The 23,479-nt window shown below is 45.4% G+C and overlaps 1 protein-coding gene across 1 annotated transcript in view; it reads right to left on the bottom strand.

Moving 5' to 3' along the window:
• LOC132780493 (glutamate receptor ionotropic, kainate 5) overlaps nt 1–23,479 on the bottom strand; it is a 96,733-nt gene that overhangs the window by 44,098 nt on the left and 29,156 nt on the right. The window contains 5 exon segments of the mRNA XM_067461187.1: nt 948–1,056; nt 3,658–3,810; nt 5,702–5,863; nt 15,620–15,673; nt 17,428–17,606. Of these exon segments, the coding sequence (XP_067317288.1) occupies nt 948–1,056; nt 3,658–3,810; nt 5,702–5,863; nt 15,620–15,673; nt 17,428–17,606 (657 nt within the window).

Raw genomic sequence — 23,479 nt, 5'->3', positions numbered from 1 at the left:
GTTGTTTCCTGTTTAATGGTGTGGTCCTTACTTTGAAAGGAGTTATTCTGCTCTCAAAACTTCATTTTAGTGGCTCTGAATGTGTTGAGACCCTATGATGAGAGTTTCATTGGAAAACTATTGCAAAATGTGCTATACCAGGAAGATGTCCCTCCTGCAAGAACAAAGTTTTGGCACTTTAATAAAAAAAATTTCCAATGTTTTTGCATGATAGAACCAATTGGAATTGACATGTATTGCCCAAGAACAAAAAAGTTTATTATTATTATTATTATTATTATTTTACTGTTGTTAATATTATTATATTTTTATCCCGCTTCCTCCTCTTGTGTATATGTGTGTTGGCATATATATGTGTGTTTTTGTGCATGCATTGAAATGTAATATTTGATTTTTTGGCTTTTTAAGCCTCTTTTGCTGTGTTTTTCAGTGTTTTTATGAGTGATGGTCACTCATTGGCCTGAGAGGTGCATTGTGTCCAAATTTGGTGTCTATTCGCCCAGTGGTTTTTGCGTTATGTTAATCCCACAAACGAACTTTACATTTGTATTTATATAGATTGTTGTTATTATTATTATTATTATTATATTTTTATCCCATTTTCGTCTTTTAAAGGAGACTCGAAGTGGCTCCATTTTAGCCTCACCAAATTGGGAAATCATGACATTTATAGCCCAGGAACAAAAATTGTGTTACATCATGTTACCTGGTGTCCACAACAATGTATGCGTCTATATTTGCAACTGCATCATGCAAGCCAAGATGGTTCAACCCCCCCCCCCCCCTTCTCCACAGAGGATACACAATAGGAAACCTATTAAAAGGAAGGTGTTTGGGCACAACAATGCCATGCAGTCACATTGGAGAATATTGTCCACTTGGTGAGGCATGGATAAAGGAACCTAAGAGTCTACTCGATGGCAATGAAGGCCTTCCTTGGGCTCTGCTTACCTCCCGGTGTCCGTTCCGGGATTTCTCCAGGATCCGCAGGGTGTAGTTGGTCCTCTGTCCCTTGCTGTTGAACTCCACGCGGCCGGTCAGCCCGTCATACTCTACCTGGCCACCCAGGGAGGGACCCAGGCCGGAAGGGACGGAGGGAGGGATGGACAGAGGGACAGGGAAGAAGAGAAGAGAAGAACGAGTAAGGGGACAAAGCCCTTGCACAGCTTCATGGGTTGCCCATTGGGGTCCGTGATGAGACACATCCTCACCTGGCCCAGGTATGCACCCACTCGCAGGGACATTTGGGCATGATTAAAATGTCATCATCATCATTATCATCATTGCCACCAATCCCCATCTGCTCTTGGAGCAAGGCTTTTGTAAAGCCAAGGGCTCTTGCCCGCTCAAGACCAAAGCCAACCTCTGGACATCAACAGAGGCGGTTCTACATTGACCTTTTCATGCATTTTAGGGCCATCACAGAACTACAGAGTGGAGTCTGACCCACAATGAACTGCATCATAGGGTCAGGGCAGGTCATATATAAACTGCATCATAGGGTCAGTGTACACACATATGTAAACTGCATTGAAATGCCGTTTCAGTGACCATATAATGCATTTCAATGCAGTTTACATATAATAATAATAATAATAATAATAATAATAATAATAATAATAATAATAACAACAACAACAACAATGGGTTGTTGTAGGTTTTTCCGGGCTATATGGCCATGTTCTGAAAGGAAAGTCAGGGAGCACAGTAGATGTGTATTGTCGAAGGCTTTCATGGCTGGAATCACTAGGTTCTTGTGGGTTTTTTCGGGCTATAGAGCCATGTTCTAGAAGCATTTCTCCTGACGTTTCGCCTGCATCTATGGCAAGCATCCTCAGAGGTAGTGAGGTCTGTTGGAATTGGGACAATGGGTTTATATATCTGTGGAATGGCTGGGGTGGGGCAAAGAGCTCTTCCCCACTGCAGTTAGGTGTGAATGTTTCAGCTGATCACCTTCATTAGCATTTGAAGGCCTGCCTGAGCCTGGGAAAATCTCTTGCTGGGAGGTGTTAATCTGTGCCTGGTTGTTTCCTCTCTGTTGTTTTGCTGTTGTAATTTTAGAGTTTTTTAATACTGGTAGCCAGATTTTGTTCATTTTCATGGTCTCTTCCTTTCTGTTGAAATTGTCCACATGCTTGTGGATTTCAATAGATGTGCTTTCCTAGTCCTTAGTTTTTCCAATTTCCGTGTGTCTTGGAACAGTTTCTCCCTGTAGAGATGTTCAATGTATTGTCGAAGGCTTTCATGGCCGGAATCACTGGCCATATAGCCCGGAAACACCTACAACAACCCAGTGATTCCGGCCATGAAAGCCTTCGACAATACAATAATAATAATAATAATAATAATAATAATAATAATAGTTTATTTATATACCGCTCCATCTCCCCGAGGGGACTCAGAGCGGTTCCCAGGTAACATCACAAAACATACAGAGTAAAAACAACATAACCATAAGTGTGTACACTGACCCTATGATGCAGTTCGATGCAGTGCATTATATGGTTCACTGAGGAACCATATAATACACTCCTAACTGTATCCTAGGATCAGCATAGATCTATATAATGCACTTCTGACTGCACTGAGGTGCATCTTAGGATCAGCATAGGACTATATAATGTACTTCTTATTGCACTGGAGTTCGTCCTAAGGTCAGTGCAAACCCGTATGCAAACTGCATTGAAGTGCATTATACAGTCACTGTGGACCCATATAATGCACTTCTAATTGCACTGAAGTGCATCCTAGGGTCAATGCAAACCCATATTTAAACTACATTGAAGAGCATCATAGGGTCAGTGCAGACCCATAGTTATAATGCAATGAAGTGCATCATAGAGTCAGTGCAGACCCATAGTTATAATGCATTGAAGTGCATCATAGTCAGTGCAGACCCATAGTTATAATTCATTGAAGTGCATCATAGGGTCAGTGTAGACCCATATATATAATGCATTGAAGTACATCATAGGATCAGTACAGACTCATAGTTATAATGCATTGAAGTACATCCTAGGGCCAGTCCAGACCCATATTTAAACTGCATTGAAGAGCATCATAGGGTCAAGCGGACCCATATTTATAATGAATTGAAGCGCATCAATGGGTCAGTGCAGACCCATATTTATAATGCATTGAAGTGCATCATATGGTCATGCAGACCCATATTTAAACTGCATTGAAGTACATCCTAGGGCCAGTCCAGACCCATATTTAAACTGTATTGAAGAGCATCATATGGTCAGTGTAGACCCATATAAATAATGCATTGAAGTGCATCCTAGGGTCAGTGCAGACCCATAGTTATAATGCATTGAAGTGCATCCTAGGGTCAGTGCAAACCCATATTTAAACTGCATTGAAGTACATCATAGGGTCAGTGCAGACCCATATTCATAATGCATTGAAGTGCATCATAGAGTTAGTGCAGACCCATAGTTATAACGCATTGAAGTGCATCCTGGGGTCAGTGCAGACCCATATTTAATCTGCATTGAAGTACATTATAGGGTCAGTGCAGACCCATTGAAATGCATCCTGGGGTCATAGTAGGCCCACATTTAAACAGTCTTGAAGTGCATCCTGGGGTCAGCATCTCCTCCAGAGCCTCGACCCCTCTCCGCACCCTGTATCCAAATACTGCCGAAGCCTCACCATCCGCAGGTAGTTCATGAGGCTGGTCCCGTGCTGCCAGATGTTGGAAGAGGTGCAGGCCAAGGGCTTGACCCCGATCTCCTGGCTGCGGTTCAGCTCCCGCACCGCGCTGACCACCACGTGGACCGCGTCAAACATCAGCGCGGCCGACAGCTGGAAGGAGAGAAGAAGCCCCCCCAATTATGACATATCTACGTCTCACTATTAGCATGCAAGTATACACTACATTAATCGGTACACGCTCCACAGGCATCACTATTCACCTTGAATAGGTTTTTTATGAATTATAACTGATAATACCAATGATATTTAATTCTGTTTTAATGTTTGTAGATTTGCAGATTTTGAATGGCCTTGAAATGCTTTTTAATGTAAGCCACTGCTTTGAGTCTCCTTGTGGAGAGAAAAGGCAGGATATACATAACAACAACAACAACAACATGTGCTAATACTAATAATATGTGGAGAAAAAGCAGGGTATAAATAAACATGATGATGATGATGATGATGATGATGATGATGATGATGATGGCGGAGGAGAATCGCTTCAATGCTGGTGGTCTTTGCTTCTTCTTCCATGCCTGTCTTCCCAAGAGATTCGCAGGATTTCCCAGAGGCAACGCTGATGGCATTGTGTGTGACATCTGTAGACAGTCCATGTTTCGCAGGCATATATCAGGGTTGGGAGGGCAATAGCTTTGTAAACAAGCCCTTTGGTGTCCCTACCGATGTTCCGGTCCTCAAACACTCTCTGCTTCGTTCGGAAAAAATCTGCACTCGCAGAGCTCAGGCGGTGTTGTATTTCGGTGTCAACGTCTGTAGACAGTCCACATCTCGCAGGTGTGGAGCAGGGTTGGGAGAACAATAGCTTTATGAACAAGCACCTTGGTCTCCCTACAAATGTCCCAGTCCTCAAACACTCTCTGCTTCATTCGGAAAAAAGCTGCACTCGTAGAGGTCAGGCGGTATTGTATTTCGGTGTTAACGTCTGTAGACAGTCCACATATCACAGGTGTACAGCAGGGTTGGGAGGACAATAGCTTTATGAACAAGCGCCTTGGTCTCCCTACGGATGTCCCAGTCCTCAAACACTCTCTGCTTCATTCGAAAAAAAGCTGCACTCGCAGAGCTCAGGCGGTGTTGTATTTCGGTTTCAATGTTGACGTCTGTAGACAGTCCACATCTCGCAGGTGTAGAGCAGGGTTGGGAGGACAATAGCTTTATGAACAAGCGCCTTGGTCTCCCTATGGATGTCCCGGTCCTCAAACACTCTCTGCTTCATTCGGAAAAATGCTGCACTCACAGAGCTTAGGCGGTGTTGTATTTCGGTGTCAATGTTGACGTCTGTAGACAGTCCACATCTCGCAGGCGTAGAGCAGGGTTGGGAGGACAATAGCTTTATGAAAAAGCGCCTTGGTCTCCCTACGGATGTCCCAGTCCTCAAACGCTCTCTGCTTCATTCGGAAGAATGCTGCACTCGCAGAGCTCAGGTGTTGTCTTTCAATGTCAATGTTGACTTTGGTGGAGAGGGGGTTGCCAAGGGAGTGGAAATGGCCAACATTTTCTAATGTTACACCATTGAGCTGTATTGCTGGCATTGGAGAGGGATTGGCTGGTGACTGCTGGAAGAGCACTTTGGTCTTCTCGATGTTCAATGTCAGGCTGAGCTTCTTGTATGCTTCTGGAAAAGAGTGGTTTGTAGGTCTTCTTCTGAATGTGCACAGACAACGTTGTCATCAGCATATTGGAGTTCTATACCAGATGTTGTTGTGACCTTGCTTTTGGCTTTCATTTAGTCTGCTGAGGTTAAATAGCTTGTTATCTGTCCATTAGATGATTTCCACTCCAGTGGGAAGCTTCCCGTCAACAAGATGAAGTATCATAGCGATGAAGATGGAAAATAAAGTTGGGGCAATAACACATCATCCCTGTTTGACACCTGATTCCACCTTAAATGGGTCCCTTTGGGAGCCTTTGCTGTCCAAGACTGTTGCACACACAAACACGCTTCCACACGCATGACACACGTGTGTGCCTCGCTTACCGCGGGCCCCGGGTAGGGGCTGAGCTCGCAGTTCTCCCTCCAGGACATGTTGAGGCTGCGGACGAACTCCATGTAAAAGGGGTGGCTGGTGTTGAACATGGAGAAGCCCAGGACGTTGGAGTGGTCGTCCACGATGCCCTCCAAGTGCAGGATGGGGAAGTCCTGCAACACGCAGAGAGAAAGAGAAAGGCACAGTGACCACGCCTGGGCTCCAAAGGAGTCTGTGAATTCACACAAACATAACAGGGTCGGAGAGGAGCACACTGGGGCCATCTAGTCCACCCCCAATCGGCCATGCAGGGCTGGGTGGCCCTTCCAACTCTGGGTCTAGGGAGGTCCTTAAGCAAAGGCCGGGTGGGATCGGGTGGTGTCTTCATGCCTGGCAGAAAGAAGGAAGGGTGGACTGGATGGCCTTTGGGTGCCCTTTCCAACCCGAGGATTCTCTATCTATCTCTCTATCTCTCTATTTCTCTATCTATCTATCTATCTATTTCATGTTTATTTATCATATTTATGACTGGGTGGCCATCTCTTGGGAAGGCTTTGATTGTGACCCTGCCTGGCAGAAAGAAGGGAGTTGTACTAGATGGCCTTTTGGTGGCCCTTTTGAATTCTATGGTTCTGTGTAAGCATGTGTGTGTATCAGTCATGTCTTTCTATCTATAGCTGGATGGCCATCTGTCAGAAGGCTTTGATTGTATTTTCCTGCCTGGCAGAAAGAAGGGGGTTGGACTGGATGGCCTTTGCGTTCCCTTTCCAACTCCAGGATTCTGTACCTATCACACACACACACAAACACACATAATGTTTATTTATCATATTTAGGACTGGGTGGCCATCTGTCAGGAGTGCTTAGATTGTGACTTCCTGCCTGGCAGAAGGGGGCTGGACTTGATGGCCTTTGGGGGTCCCTTTCCAACTTTAGGATTCTGTATCTACATCTATATCTATATCTATATATATCAGTCATGTCTATCTATATCTATGGCTGGATGGCTATCTGTTGGGAAGGCTTTGATTGTGACCCTGCCTGGCAGAAAGAAGGGAGTTGGACTGGATGTCCTTTGAGGGTCCCTTTGAATTCTATGGTTGTGTGTGTGTGTGTCCATCATGTCTTTCTATCTATATCTATGGCTGGATGGTCATCTGTCAGAGGGCTTTGATTGTATCTTCCTGCCTGGCAGAAAGAAGGGGGTTGGACTGGATGGCCTTTGGGTGCCCCTTCCAACTCTAGGATTTTGTATCGTGTGTGTGTGTGTGTATATATATATATATATATATATATATATAACACCATGTCTATCTGTATCTATAACTGGGTGGCCATCTGTAGGGAAGGCTTTGATTGTGACCCTGACTGGCAGAAAGAAGGGGGTTGGACTGGATGGCCTTTGGGTGCTCCTTCCAACTCTAGGATTTTGTATCTAGTGTGTGTATGTATAGATATACATAATGCCATGTCTATCTGTATCTATAGCTGGATTGCCATCTGTTGGGAAGGCTTTGATTGTGACCCTGCCTGGCAGAAAGAGGTTGGACTGGATGGCCTTTGGGGGTCCCTTCCAACTCCAGGATTCTGTATCTTGTGTATGTGTGTGTGTTTGTATAATATGCCATGTCTATCTCTATCTATAGCTGGATAGCCATCTGCTGGGAAGGCTTTGATTGTGACCCAGCCTGGCAGAAAGAGGTTGGACTGGATAGCCTTTGGGGGTCCCTTCCAACTCCAGGATTCTGTATTTAGTGTGTGTATGTGTTTGGGAAGGCTTTAATTGTGACCCTGCCTGGCAGAAAGAAGGGCGTTGGACTGGATGGCCTTTGGGGGTCCCTTCCAACTCTAGGATTCTGTATCTAGTGTGTGTGTATATCTAATATGCCATGTCTGTCATGTCTATGGCTGGATGGCCATCTATTGGGAAGGCTTTGATTGTGACCCTGCCTGGCAGAAAGAAGGGGGTTGGACTGGATGGCCTTTGGGTGCTCCTTCCAACTCCAGGATTCTGTATCTAGTGTGTGTGTGTATCTAATATGCCATGCCTATCATGTCTATGGCTGGATGGCCATCTGCTGGGAAGGATTTGATTGTGACCCTGCCTGGCAGAAAGAAGGGCTTTGGACTGGATGGCCTTTGGGGGTCCCTTCCAACTCTAGGATTCTGTATCTAGTGTGTGTGTGTATCTAATATGCCATGTCTGTCATGTCTATGGCTGGATGGCCATCTATTGGGAAGGCTTTGATTGTGACCCAGCCTGGCAGAAAGAAGGGGGTTGGACTGGATGGCCTTTGGGGGTCCCTTCCAACTCTAGGATTCTGTTTCTAGTGTGGGTGTGTATCTAATATGCCATGTCTGTCATGTCTATGGCTGGATGGCCATCTATTAGGAAAGCTTTGATTGTGACCCAGCCTGGAAGAAAGAAGGGGGTTGGACTGGATGGCCTTTGGGTGCCCCTTCCAACTCTAGGATTCTGTATCTAGTGTGTGTGTATATCTAATACGTCATGTCTATCATGTCTATGGCTGGATGTCCATCTGCTGGGAGGGCTTTGATTGCGTCTCCTAACAACAACACCAATAGTAATAATCTAGTGATAGAGGAGGAGGAGGATTAGAGCCAAAGGGAAGGGCCCCTGTTGACCTTCAGAGGCCGGTTTCTGGCAGTCCGGCGGGGCTTGTGGCACGAAGCCTGGTCGTTGGCCAGCTGCCCATCCTGGGATCTCCACCACCAGCCTGGCTTCCACCTTCAAAGGTCCATCAAGGGAAGGCAATGGCGCGGCTCCGGCCCTTGGGAGACAAGGCTGGGCCCCGGGGCCACGTGGCATGCGCGCATTGGGGTTCTTGCCAAAACCACGTGTGCCTTTGGCTGGCTCCCCACGGAAGGGTCACCTCCTCTCGCCTCGGCCAAAGCCAAGCCCATGTTCCAGAAACCCAAGGAAGGTCGGCGGCTCCCAAAAACAGCAGCAAAACGCTTTGCAGGAACGACAGAACCAAAAAATCCCAGAGTGGGAAGGGACAGGCACACAAAGGCCATCCAGTCCAACCCCCTTTCGGTCAGACGTAAAAAGACACAATCCGATCCCTTCCGACAGATGCCCACCCAAACTCTCAATTCACTCTATGAGTCCCGGAGACCCTGGTGGTGCAATGGGTTAAACCCTTGTGCCAGCAGGACTGCTGACCAACAGGTTCAAAGCTGAGGAGAGTGTCTTGAGCTCCCTCTGTCAGCTTCAGCTCCCTCTCACTCACAAGGATGGTAAAACATCAAACACTTGTCCTTGCAGACGGCCAATTCTCTCACACCAGAAGCAACTTGTAGTTTCTCAAGCCGCTCCTGACACAAAAAAAAACTCAATGAGACTCCCTTGATAGGGGACCCATGAGGCCACCCAGTCCAACCTTTTTCTGCCAGAAAAGAAGGCACAATCTGATCCATCCCAACAGATGGCCATCCATCCAGCCTCTGTTTAAAAACCCTCCAATGAAGGAAGGAGATTCCACCAGACTCTCAAACAGCAACATATTCCACTGTTGTATTATTATTATTATTATTATTATTATTATTATTATTGTGTGCTTATTCTCCATTATTATTATTATCATTATTATTGCCTTCCATTATTATTTCTATTATTATTATTATTGTGTGCTTATTCTCCATAATTATTATTATCTTCTATTATTATTATTATTGCATGCTTATTCTCCATTACTATTATTATTATTATTATTATTATTGCCTTCCATTATTATTATTATAGCGTGCTTATTCTCTATTATTATTATTATTATTATTATTATTATTGTCTTCTATTATTATTATTGTTGTTATTATTATTATTGCATGCTTATTCTCTATTATTATTATCATTATTATTATTGCCTTCCATTATTATTATTTCTATTATTATTATTATTGTGTGCTTATTCTCCATTATTATTATTATTATTATTATTATTATAACATGCTTATTTTCCATTATTATTATTATTATTATTGCATGCTTATTTTCTATTATTATTGCCTTCCATTATTATTATTATTATTTCTATTATTATTATAGTGTGCTTATTCTCCATTATTATTATTGTCTTCTATTATTATTATTATTATTATTATTATTACTATAGCATGCTTATTTTCCATTATTATTATTATTATTGCATGCTTATTTTCCATTATTATTATTGTCTTCTATTATTATTATTATTATTACAGCATGCTTATTTTCCATTATTATTATTATTACTATTGCATGCTTATTTTCCATTATTATTATTATTATTATTATTATTGCATGCTTATTCTCCATTATTATTATTATTATTATTATTATTGCCTTCTATTATTGTTGTTGTTGCTGCTGCTGTTGTTAGTATTGCATGCTTCTTCTCTGCCAAACAGGTCCCAAAGTGGCTAACACTAAAAAAAAAAGCCCACAGCAATATATGAATTAAAACCTAACGCCTATAAACATAGAATTAAAACCAATAAAGCAGTTACACAAATCGATTAAACTCCGAAAAGCACCACCGCTGTCCTGTTCCTCCTTCACAACTTGGAATGGAGACTGTTTAGAACCCACTCTAGGTTCCTCCTTAACAATAGTTGGAAGGGAGTGTTTGCTAAGCCGCGTTGGTTCAGCTGTGTACGTCCTGCTTGCGAATGCATGGCTCTCCCTTGCGCATCCCCTGGGGGTCCCAGGTGGGCTGAGAGAGGGTGAGAAACACATCCCTCCCCATAGATATACAAGTAAACATACTGCAAAGGGAGAGGAACGGGGCCACAACATCTCTCAGCATCCCCAGGAGAGTCTAACAGATGTTTTGTATACATTTTGGCCACATCTTGTTGTGTTCCTAATAACAACAACAACAACAACCAGGAGCAAGCCATCAGAACCAATGCAATTAAAGCCAGGATTGGAAAATCAGCTGATGAGCCAAAATGCAGATTGTGCAAGGAAGCGGATGAAACCATTGTTTGTATCCTCGGCTGCTGCAAGAAAATTGAACAGATGGACTACAAACAAAGGCACAACTCCGTGGCTGTGCCGTCACACCCAGATCCTATAAAAATAAGACTAAGATGTGCTTCTCTCTTTGTCTGGGCGGACCGCGGGGGTCTTTCTTTAGAAGCTTGAGATTCCCAGCAACTGAGGCTACTACAGGCTTTGAACACCAAAACAGAATATTTATTTCTCAAAGTCCTTGCAGACTTGGCACAGCTTGTCAAAGTTACAAACAAAACAGTCAATTGGTGAAACCATAGAAATGATCTTTCTTATTTCTTCAGTTACTGAGGTAACTCTTCCCCAAAAGGTAGAAAATATCCTGGGATCCTTTCACCCTAACCCTGAGCTACTATCAACAACAACAACCAGGAGCAAGCCATCGGAGCCAATGCAATTAAGGCCAGGATTGGAAAATCAGCTGATGAGCCAAAATGCAGACTGTGCAAGGAAGCGGATGAAACCATTGATTGTATCCTCAGCTGCCGCAAGAAAATCGAACAGACGGACTACAAACAAAGGCACAACTCTGTGGCTGTGCCGTCACACCCAGATCCTATAGAAATAAGACTAAGATGTGCTTCTCTCTTTGTCTGGGCGGACCGCGGGGGTCTTTCTTTAGAAGCTTGAGATTCCCAGCAACTGAGGCTACTACAGGTTTGAACACCAACACAGAATATTTATTTCTCAAAGTCCTTGCAGACTTGGCACCGCTTGTCCAAGTTACAAACAAAACAGTCAATTGGTGAAACCATAGAAATAATCAACAGCAAAACAAAAAAAATTACAACAGCAAAACAACAGAGGGGAAAGAAACAGGCACATAAAATCACTCTCAACAAAAGATTCCCCCCAGGCACTTCCAAGCCATTGAATGCTGATCAAGGTGATCAGCTGAAACATTCACACCTAGCCCCAGCAGACAAAGGTCCTTTGTCCCACCCTGGTCATTCCACAGATATATAAACCCATTTTTCCTACTTCCAACAGACCTCACTATCTCTGAGGATGCTTGCCATAGATGCAGGCGAAACGTCAGAAGAAAAATTGCCTCCAGAACATGGCCATATAGCCCGGAAAAACCTACAACAACCCATAGAAATGATCTTTCTTATTTCTTCAGTTACTGGGGTAACTCTTCCCCAAAAGGTAGAAAATATCCTGGGATCCTTTCACCCTAACCCTGAGCTACTATGGTTAGAAAAACAGGTTTTTCCCTATCTATAGCTCAAGGTTAGCTTTGGAGATGAAGTACTGCTCAATAACATTCAATAACTTTTCTATATCTCAATTGCTATCTATAACTCAATTAGCTTCTTTATCTGTATCACTCAATCACTCAATCTCAATCCTTTCCTTTACTCAATTGTACTTACAATGATTTTTTCAGAGCTCCCTGACTAGCCTTACAGCACACCTGAGGCTTTTCTCTAAAACTGAAGGAGGCAAGGGAGATTCCAAAATGGAGATATCAAGCCCTAGGAAAAAGGGTGGTCTCTAAACCCAAAGAGATACTTTCTAAACCAATAGCTGCAACCAATGCAGGCTGGCTTTCCAGCCTCTGATGCTGTTAACTTTCAGGGTGCAGCTGAAATTGTAGCAACCCTGGGGAGATGCAAAAGAATGCTAACCCATGCAGCTAAAAGGCAATGTAAACCATGCTCCTGGAAGACGGAACAGTGGTCCAAAGGATTCACTGGAACTTCTGTCACAAGGACCACCTGCACTGGCTCAATGCTATGGGCAAGCATCCCAAGCTCTGAGGATCACCTGGGAAGGAATCCCACGGGAGCATTGCAGCACACCCAAATACCTGGGAGTCACCCTGGACCGCGCCCTTACCTACAAGAAGCACTGCCTGAATATCAAGCAAAAAGTGGGTGCTAGAAACAATCTCATACGAAAGCTGACTGGCACAACCTGGGGATCACAACCAGACACAGTGAAGACATCTGCCCTTGCGCTGTGCTATTCTGCTGCTGAGTACGCATGCCCAGTGTGGAACACATCTCACTACGCTCAAACAGTGGATGTGGCTCTGAATGAGACATGCCGCATTATCATGGGGTGTCTGCGCCCCACACCACTGGAGAAATTACACTGCTTAGCCGGTATTGCACCACCTGACATCCACCGGGAAGTGGCAGCCAATAGTGAAAGGACCAAGGCAGAGACATCTCCAGCTCATCCCCTGTTTGGGTCTCAGCCAGCACATCAATGACTGAAATCAAGAAATAGTTTCCTAAGATCTACAGAGACACTCGCTAGAACACCCCAGCAAGCGAGAGTCCAAAAGTGGCAGGCTCAGACCCATATGATACCAGATGAGAGATTCCCCCCAGGGCACACAGAGGACTGGGTGACTTGGAAGGCGCTGAACAGACTGCGCTCTGGCACCACGAGATGCAGAGCCAACCTTCAGAAATGGGGCTACAAAGTGGAATCCATGACATGCGAGTGCGGAGAAGAGCCAACTGCTCACCACCTGCTGCAATGCAACCTGAGCCCAGCCACATGCACAATGGAGGACCTCCTTGCGGCAATACCAGAGGCACTCCAAGGGGACAGAGACTGGTCAAAGGACATTTAACCAACTACCAAGTTGCAAAATCTGTGTGTTTTTTCTTTTCTTTTCTTTTTAATCTGTGTGTTTGTTTTGTTCTGCTAGAATTGAAATTCAATGGTATGGTTGCTGATGACACGATAAATAAATAACTGCACGCAGTTGACAGATCATGATTTTGTCCATGTTGATGGTTTCCTAATGTTGACTGAGATCTTTTGGCATGGCACCCAGTGTGCCAATCCCCACTGGGACCACCTGGATTGCACGCATCATTTGGAAATACATCACATAGACGCTTGGGAAGTGTTCGACTTGTGATTTTGTGATACGAAATCCAGCATAGAGATCTCGTTTGCTGTGACACACGGTGCTTTTGTGTCAGTAAAATAATAATAATTTGAAGATTGAACTGCAAAGACTTTGGCACAAACCAGTCAAGGGGGTCCCAGTGGTGATGGGCACACTGGGTGCAGTGCCTAAAGACCTTGGCCTGCACTTAAACACAATCGGCGCTGACGAAATCACCACCTGCCAGCTGCAAAAGGCCACCTTACTGGGATCTGCACGCATTATTCGCTGATACATCACACAGTCCTAGACTCGTGGGAAGTGTCCAATGTGTGATCCTATACAAAAGCCAGTATCGTGATCTTTTCTGATGTGTACTAATCTTGTTGTGTATCACATAATAATAATAATAATAATAATAATAATAATAATAATAATAATAATAGTCCTAGACACTTGGGAAGTTGGGAAGGCTTTGATTGTGACCCTGCCTGGCAGAAAGAGGTTGGACTGGATAGTCTTTGGGGGTCCCTTCCAACTCCAGGATTCTGTATCTTGTGTATGTGTGTGTGTGTGTGTGTTTGTATAATATGCCATGTCTATCTGTATCTATAGCTGGATAGCCATCTGCTGGGAAGGCTTTGATTGTGACCCTGCCTGACAGTAAGAAGGGAATTGGACTGGATGGCCTTTGGGTGCCCCTTCCAACTCTAGGATTCTGTATCTAGTGTGTGTGTGTGTGTGTATGCCATGTCTATCTGTATCTATAGCTGGATAGCCATCTGCTGGGAAAGCTTTGATTGTGACCCTGCCTGACAGAAGAAGGGGGTTGGACTGGATGATCTTTGGGTGCCCCTTCCAACTCTAGGATTCTGTATCTAGTGTGTGTGTGTGTGTGTGTGTATGCCATATCTATCTGTATCTATAGCTGGATAGCCATCTGCTGGGAAAGCTTTGATTGTGACCCTGCCTGACAGAAAGAAGGGGGTTGGACTGGATGGCCTTTGGGTGCCCCTTCCAACTCTAGGATTCTGTATCTAGTGATGTGTCTGACATGTGATTCAATTCAACAGCCAGCAGAGTGTCTGCTGTGGACTCTTGTTGTGTTTCAAATAATAATAATGGTTTATAGTTATTGGGGTCCCCTTGGTCCCCCTTTTTATTTACTCATGGGAACAACGATGAAAAGTTTGCACCGGGACTTTGGCACAGCTGGCTGGGAGTCAGCAGCATTAAGATCACTACTGACCGAAAGGTCACGAGTTCGAAGCCAACCCAGGTCGGAGTGAGCTTCCGACCAATTTTGTGTAGGTTGTTGTCGACCTTTGCAACCCGAAAGACACTTGCATCTGTCAAGTAGGAAATTTAGGTCCCACCTATGTGTGGGGAGGCTAATTTAACAAATTTACGAGGCCATAGAAAATCTTCAGCAAAGCATGTGGGGAATGCGGAAAGTACTTCATTGGTGTTGCAGATGGACGGTGAAGGGACTGGAATGTTAAATAGCCTCTGAGTGTCTGTCTCTATGTGTTGTGTGTCTCTGGCATTGAATGTTTGTCATGTATGTGTACATTGTAATCCACCCTGAGACCCCTGTGGGGTGAGGAGACGGGCGGAATAGAAATACTGTCAATAAATAAATAAATAAATAAATAAGGTTCCAACAGACCTCACAACCTCTGAGGATGCTTGCCATAGATGCAGGCGAAACGTCAGGAGAGAATGCCTCCAGAACATGGACATATAGCCCGAAAAAACCTACAACAAGCTAGTGATTCTGGCCTTGCAAAACGACACCCCCATGACGCCATAGCATTCAACTGAGTCAGTTTAAGTGATTCGTTGCACAGCATAAATGCACCCCGAGGTTTCCTTTTCCGTTGCTGGAAGGGATTCTAAGTATGCACAACTGTAAGTGGTGCCAAATGACAAAGGTGACACTTTTTGCCGTGGTGCATGACATTTGGCAGCAAATACCTTCTTTGGTTTCAGGGTCTTGCAAAATGAGGCGCGCATGAGATTCGACAGCGCATAAGAGTCCATGCAGTCGTTACTCACCATCGTGGTCAGGATGTATTTGTAGAAAGCGGAGGTCATGCCCAGCTCAGAGGCCTAGAAGCGGAGAAGCAGAAGGAACAAACATCGTGTTACTTGGCGGAATCATCATCATTATCCATCATCATCAGTATAGATGATGGCACAACCTGGGGATCACAACCAGACACAGTGAAGACATCTGCCCTTGCGCTGTGCTACTCTGCTGCTGAGTACGCATGCCCAGTGTGGAACACATCTCACCATGCTCAAACAGTGGATGTGGCTCTTAATGAGACATGCCGCATTATCACAGGGTGTCTGTGCCCCACACCACTGGAGAAATTACACTGCTTAGCCGGTATTGCACCACCTGACATCTGCCGGGAAGTAGCAGCCAATAGTGAAAGGACCAAGGCAGAGACATCTCCAGCTCATCCCTTGTTTGGGTCTTAGCCAGCATGTCAACGACTTAAATCAAGACATAGTTTTCTTAGATATACAGAGACACTCGCTGGAACACCTCAGCAAGCGAGAGTCCAAAAGTGGCAGGCTCAAACCCAGAACCTCAATCCATGGGTGATACCAGATGAGCGACTCCCCCTGGGCACACGGAAGACGGGGCGACTTGGAAGGCACTGAACAGACTGCGCTCTGGCACCACGAGATGCAGAGCCAACCTTCAGAAATGGGGCTACAGGGTGGAATCCATGACATGCGAGTGTGGAGAAGAGCAAACCACTGACCACCTGCTGCAATGCAACCTGAGCCCTGCCACATGCACCAGGGAGGACCTTCTTGCGGCCACACCAGAGGCACTCCAAGTGGCCAGATACTGATCAAAGGACATTTAACCAACTACCAAGTTTGCAAAATCTGTGGGTTTTTTTGTTTTGTTTTTAATCTCTGTGTTTGTTTTGTTCTGTTAGAAATGTCATACAATGGTATGGTTGCTGATGACACGACAAATAAATAAGTATAGATAGACACAGTGGACTCCCTCCAGGTGTTTTAGACTTCAACTCCCACAATTCCTAACAGCCTACCAGCTCTTAGGAATTGTGGGAATTGGAGTCCAAACCACCTGGAGGGAAGGAGGGCCAAAGTTGGCCCAGGCCTGCTTTAAAGTATTCTTCAGTAACTGTTCCAAGCCTTTGCTGTTTCCTGATAATAGTATGGTGTCATCTGCATATCATAAGTTGTTGGGGGTTCTCTCTCTGCCGAGGACCACTCCACCCAGCTTGTATAGATAGACACAGGCCAACTTCAGCCCTCCCTCCAGGTGTTTTGGACTTCAACTCCCACAATTCCTAACAGCCTACCAGCTCTTAGGAATAGTGGGAGTTGGAGTCCAAACCACCTGGAGGGAAGGAGGGCCAAAGTTGGCCCAGGCCTGCTCTAAAGTATTCTTCAGTAACTGTTCCGAGCCTTTGCTCTTTCCTGATAGTAGTATGGTGTCATCTGCGTATCATAAGTTGTTGGGGGTTCTCCCTCTGCTGAAGACCACTCCACCCAACTTGTATAGATAGACACAGGCCAACTTCAGCCCTCCCTCCAGGTATTTTAGACTTCAACTCCCACAATTCCTATCAACCTACCAGCTGTTAGGAATAGTGGGAGTTGGAGTCCAAACCACCTGGAAGGAAGAAGGGCCAAAGTTGGCCCAGGCCTGCTTTAAAGTATTCTTCAGTAACTGTTCTGAGCCTTTGCTGTTTCCTGATAGTAGTATGGTGTCATCTGCATATCATAAATTGTTGGGGGTTCTCCCTCTGCCGAGGACCACTCCACCCGGCTCCCCGAAGGACAGCAATGCCAACCCAAGCTCTTCTGACCTTCTTGAGGATGAGATAGGAGACGGAGGCGTTGGCGTCCACGATGATGGTGGAGACTTTGTCATCCCGGATCTCCTTCAAGAGCGGCGTGGGGTCGTTGGTGTCATCCAGCATCCGGATGGAGAGCGTCTCCTTGGAGATCAGGAACTGGCGCACCAACTCCTCCAGACGCAGCAGGCCTGCAAGGAGGGGGGGCAGAGGGGGCACCAAGGTCAGAGGCCAAGCTGAGGTCAAAGGTCAGCCAGGAGACACCTCCCCCCCCCCAACTGCAAACCACCACCCCCACCACAGGACTGGGCTCCAAATACAAGGGCAGCAGCAGGACAAATACATCCAATGGAATGAAAATATATATACACATATGCACATACATGTACATACATGGGTACATCTTGTGCCCATTGATATCAACACTGTTTGGCATGCTAATTTCCGGGAAACTCTTGCAAGGAAACTCTGCGGAGAAGGCCTCCTCTTCTGGGGCCATTCCATTGACTCCAAGCTATTATTATTATTATTATTATTATTATTATTATTATTATTATTACCCACGTTTCTATTATTGTTGTTGTTGTTGTTATATTACACAATGGTTATTAAGCCATCGCATTTATATTGTTGTTCTATTATATTGTGTTAAAACACCATCAGTAATTTAACAGCGTAATCCCTGCTCTAACTGTGTGTAACTTCTACCACCCATGTTTCCATCTGCTCCTTGGCAGCTGTTGACTTGGTTGCTAATTTTATATGTGGGTAAGGATAAATGGAATAGTGCGAGGGATCTTGAATATAGCTTAACGGGACTGAAGTACACCTGGAAGGATAAGCTATGGCAAAATGCAATTATAACATCGTATGTAAACCATAACGATCCCTGGTTTATTAGTATAAGCACCAAATGCGTCATGGAGGAGGGAGAGGCTTCCGTCACCGAGGAGCCCCCATAGAAGTCGTGGTGGGGAAGGGGAGATACGGGAAAAGGAGACCTTTAATTCGGCCTAGGGAACGTGGAACAACTTTAGTAATCCCAAATCGGTCTCCTGATACGGTAAGCAGGTGTAACCAGGATGGCGGTCCCTCGGGATTGAAAGTGGTGCTGTTGAACGCCAGATCTGTCAACGGCAAAACAACTGTCATCCAGGATTTAATCTTGGATGAGCGGGCAGATCTGGCGTGCATCACGGAAACCTGGCTGGACGAAGCTGGAGGTGTAAATCTGACCCAGCTTTGTCCACCCGGGTTCTCTGTGCAGCATCAACCGAGATCCGGAGGGCGGGGAGGCGGGGTTGCAGTAGTCTATAGAGATTCTATTTCTCTGACCAGGACCCCCATCCCGCAGTCAACAAATTTTGAATGCGTCCACCTGAGGGTGGGTGACCGGGACAGATTAGGGATTCTGTTAGTGTACCGTCCACCTCGCTGCACTACAGTCTCCCTACCTGAGCTAGCGGGGGTAGTCTCGGACCTGGCATTGGAGTCCCAGCGGCTGCTTGTGCTGGGGGACTTCAATGTCCATGCTGAGGCTGCCCTAACGGGAGCGGCTCAGGACTTCATGTCTACCATGGCGACCATGGGTCTGTCCCAACAAGTATCTGGCCCCACCCACAGTGCTGGACATACATTGGACTTGGTTTTCTGTCAGGGATGGGAGGAAGGTGGCGGTGTTGAGGAGTTATCCATCTCTCCGTTGCCATGGACCGACCACTTCCTGGTCAGCTTTAGACTTACTGCACCCCCTAACCTCCGCAGAGGTGGAGGACCTATTAAATTGGTCCGCCCCAGGAGGCTTATGGATCCGGAAGGATTCCTGATGGCTCTTGGGGATTTTCCCGCCACCGCGGTTGGTGATCCTGTTGATGCCCTGGTCGCTCTCTGGAATGGGGAGATGACCAGGGCAATAGACACGATCGCTCCAGAACGTCCCCTCTCAAGTAGCCGATCTAAACCGGCCCCTTGGTTTACTGAGGAGCTGGCGGTGTTGAAGCGAAAGAAGAGGGAACTAGAGAGCGTGTGGCGTTCGGATCCGAGCGAGTCAAACCGAACACGGTTTGTGGCCTTTTTAAGGTCATATGCCGCGGCAATAAGAGCCGCTAAGAAAACTTTCTTCACGGCCACTATTGCGTCTGCAAAGAACCGTCCGGCTGAACTGTTCCGAGTTGTCAGAGGCCTTTTAAAACCCACCATTCAGGATGGGTGCCCTGATGACTCGGCTGCTCGCTGTGAAGCTTTTGCTCGGTTCTTTGCAGACAAAGTCGCTTTGATCCGCTCTGGACTGGACGCCGCATTAACGGCAGTCTCTGAGGATGTAACACGAGCATCTGCTTGTCCGATTTTGATGGATTCATTTCAATTGGTTCAAACCGAGGATGTGGACAAGGTGCTTGGAGGGATGAGAGCCACCACATGCATCCTAGACCCCTGCCCATCCTGGCTTCTAAAGGAGGCCAGAGGGGGATTGGCCGAGTGGGTTAAGGTGGTGGTTAATGCCTCCCTTCGGGAAGGCATTTTTCCAGCCAGCTTAAAGCAAGCTGTGATAAAACCGCTGTTGAAGAAGCCATCACTGGACCCCACTCAATTGGTAAACTATCGGCCTGTTTCCAATCTTCCCTTTTTGGGCAAAGTCATGGAACGTGTGGTGGCCTCACAACTCCAGGCATTCTTGGTAGACACGGATTATCTAGATCCGGCACAGTCTGGCTTTAGGCCGGGACATGGTACCGAGACAGCCTTGGTCGCCTTAGTGGATGATCTCCGTCGGGAGCTCGACAGGGGGAGTGTGTCCCTGTTGGTGCTACTCGACCTCTCAGCGGCCTTCGATACCGTCGACCACGGTATCCTTCTGGGACGCCTCGCGGGAATGGGTCTCGGAGGTACTGTTTTGCAGTGGCTCCGGTCATTCCTCGAGGGTCGGTCTCAGAAGGTGTCACTGGGGGACTCCTGCTCTACCCCACAACCTTTGTCTTGTGGGGTTCCTCAGGGTTCAATACTGTCCCCCATGTTGTTTAACATCTACATGAAGCCACTGGGTGAGATCATCCGGAGTTTCGGAGTGCGGTGTCATCTGTACGCAGATGATGTCCAACTCTGTCACTCCTTCCCACCTGCTACTAAGGAGGCTGTCGAAATCCTGAACCGGTGCTTGGCCGCTGTGACGGTCTGGATGGGGGCGAACAAATTGAAATTGAATCCAGACAAGACAGAGGTGCTCCTGGTCAGTCGCAAGGCCGAACAGGGTATAGGGTTACAGCCTGTGTTAGACGGGGTTGCACTCCCCCTGAAGACACAGGTTCGCAGTTTGGGTGTGATCCTGGACTCATCGCTGAGCCTGGAGCCCCAGGTTTCGGCGGTGACCAGGGGAGCATTCGCACAGTTAAGACTCGTGCGCCAACTGCGACCGTACCTTGGGAAGTCTGACTTGGCCACGGTAGTCCACGCTCTGGTTACATCCCGTCTTGATTACTGCAACGCTCTCTATGTGGGGTTGCCTTTGAAGACGGCCCGGAAGCTCCAACTAGTCCAACGGGCGGCAGCCATGGTATTAACAGGGGCTGGACGCAGGGAGCACACAACTCCTCTGCTGTACCAGCTTCACTGGCTACCGATTAGCTACCGAGCCCAATTCAAAGTGCTGGTTTTGACCTTTAAAGCCCTAAACGGTTCTGGCCCTACATACCTATCCGAACGTATCTCGGCCTATCAGCCCACCAGGACCCTTAGATCTTCAGGAGAAGCCCTTCTCTCTATCCCACCTGCTTCACAGGTGCGGCTCGTGGGAACGAGAGATAGGGCCTTTTCTGTGGTGGCCCCCCGGCTTTGGAATGCCCTCCCTACTGAATTAAGATCAGCCACCTCGCTAATGGCATTTAGGAAAAAACTAAAAACCTGGATGTTTGAGCAAGTCTTCAATTGACCTTCGATGTGATGTTTTATCTGACCATGGATTAGCAATCAAGATAACGAATTGGATGATGATTTTAACTATGAGATGTCCCGATCTGTATTGGTGGCCCAATACTGTGTATGTTTTTTGTATGTATTTTTATTTTAATTTTATATGCTTAAATGAATTGTATATTTTAACATGTTGTAAACCGCAATGAGTCGCCGCACAGGCTGAGATATTAGCGGTATACAAGCATACCAAATAAATAAAATAAAATGTAATGCAATTTAAAATGTTCTGTCCCTGGTTTGAACCTGTTATTTCCTGTTTAATTGTGTGAACTCCTTACTTTGAAAGGAGTTGCTCTACTCCAGGAACTTTGCTGTTTTTGTGGCTGCCACAAACTAAGTTGAATTGGTTAAGATACTCATTGAAGAACTAGAGCAAGGATGGTCTCCCTCCCTTCCTCCTACAGAAAAAGCATTTTTGCAGCTTAAGAAACTTTTCCCATGTTTCTATAATAGAACCAATTAGGAAAAGACATTGATAACCCAGGAACCAAAATCGTGTTGCATAGTGTTCCTGGTATTAGTATTGATATTGTGCATTTTCTCTCCCAAAGGAGACTCAAAGCGGGTCTCCAAACTGCATCCGCAAGCGTCTATTATCGTCATTGTTGATATTGTTATTATTATTATGATAATTATTATTATTTACATCCTGTTTTTTCTCTCCCAAAGGAGACTCAAAGCGGGCCTCCGAGCTGCATCCGCAAGCGTCTATTGTTGTCGTTGTTGATATTGTTATTATTATGATTATTATTATTTACATCCTGTTTTTTCTCTCCCAAAGGAAACTCAAAGCAGGTCTCCCAGCTGCATCCGCAAGCGTCTATTGTTGTCGTTGTCGTTACTGTTGTTGTTATTATTATGATTATTATTATTTACATCCTGTTTTTTCTCTCTCAAAGGAGAATCAAAGCCGGTCTTCCAGCTGCATCCGCAAGCGCCTATTGTTGTTGTTGTTGTTGTTGTTACTGTTGTTATTATTATTATTTACATCCTGGTTTTTTCTCTCCCAAAGGAGAATCAAAGCAGGACTCCCAGCTGCATCCGCAAGCATCTATTATTGTCATTGTTGCTGATATTGTTATTACTATTATGATGATGATTATTATTATTTACATCCTGGTTTTTCTTTCCCAAAGGAAACTCAAAGCAGGTCTCCCAGCTTCATCTGCAAGCACCTATTGTTGTTGTTGTTATTATTATTATTATTTACATCCTGTTTTTTCTCTCCCAAAGGAGAATCAAAGCCGGTCTCCCAGCTGTATGTGCAAGTGCCTATTATTGTTGTTGTTGTTGTTGTTGTTATTATTATTTACATGCTATTTTTACTTTCCCAAAGGAGACTCAAAGCAGGTCTCCCAGCTGCAAGCACCTATTATTATTGTTGTTGTTATTGTTGTTGTTATTATTTACATCCTGTTTTTTCTTTCCCAAAGGGGACTCAAAGCAGGTCTCCCAGCTGCATCTGCAAGCGTCTATTGTTGTTGTTGTTGTTGTTGTTGTTGTTATTTACATCGTGTTTTTTGTTCTCCCAAAGGAGACTCAATGCAGGTCCCTCAGCTGCATCTACAAGCATCTATTATAATTATCATCATCCTGTTCCTCCTCCACATCGTCCTATTTTTTCTCTCCCAAAGGAGCCTAAACACAGGTCTCCCAACTGGATCTGCAAGCTATTGTTTTTCTTCTTGTTGCATCTATTATTGTTGTTGTTTCTGTTGTTATTTATATCCTGTTTTTTCTCTTCCCAAAGGAGACTCAAAGCAGGTCTCCCAATTGCACCTGCAAGCATCGATGATGATAATGATCATCATCATCATCATCATCACCATCATCATCCTGCCTTTTCTCTCCCAAAGGAGACTAGATGTGGGTCTCCCAACTGGATCCACAAGCTGTTGTTTCTGTTATTATTGCATCTATTGTTGTTGTTGTTGATGATGATGTTATGTTGATGTTATTCTTTCCTCTCCCCAAGGAGACTCCAAGCGGGTCTCCCAGTGGCACCTTGAATAGGCATCTATGGTCACTAGGCCTGGGCGGTTTCGTTCGTTAATTTCGTAATTCGTTATTCATTCGTATTTAAATTAGCTTACGA

This window comes from Anolis sagrei, chromosome X (assembly GCF_037176765.1).
Source record: "Anolis sagrei isolate rAnoSag1 chromosome X, rAnoSag1.mat, whole genome shotgun sequence".
Lineage (NCBI taxonomy): Eukaryota > Metazoa > Chordata > Lepidosauria > Squamata > Dactyloidae > Anolis > Anolis sagrei.
This window is presented reverse-complemented; position numbering and strand designations above follow the sequence as displayed.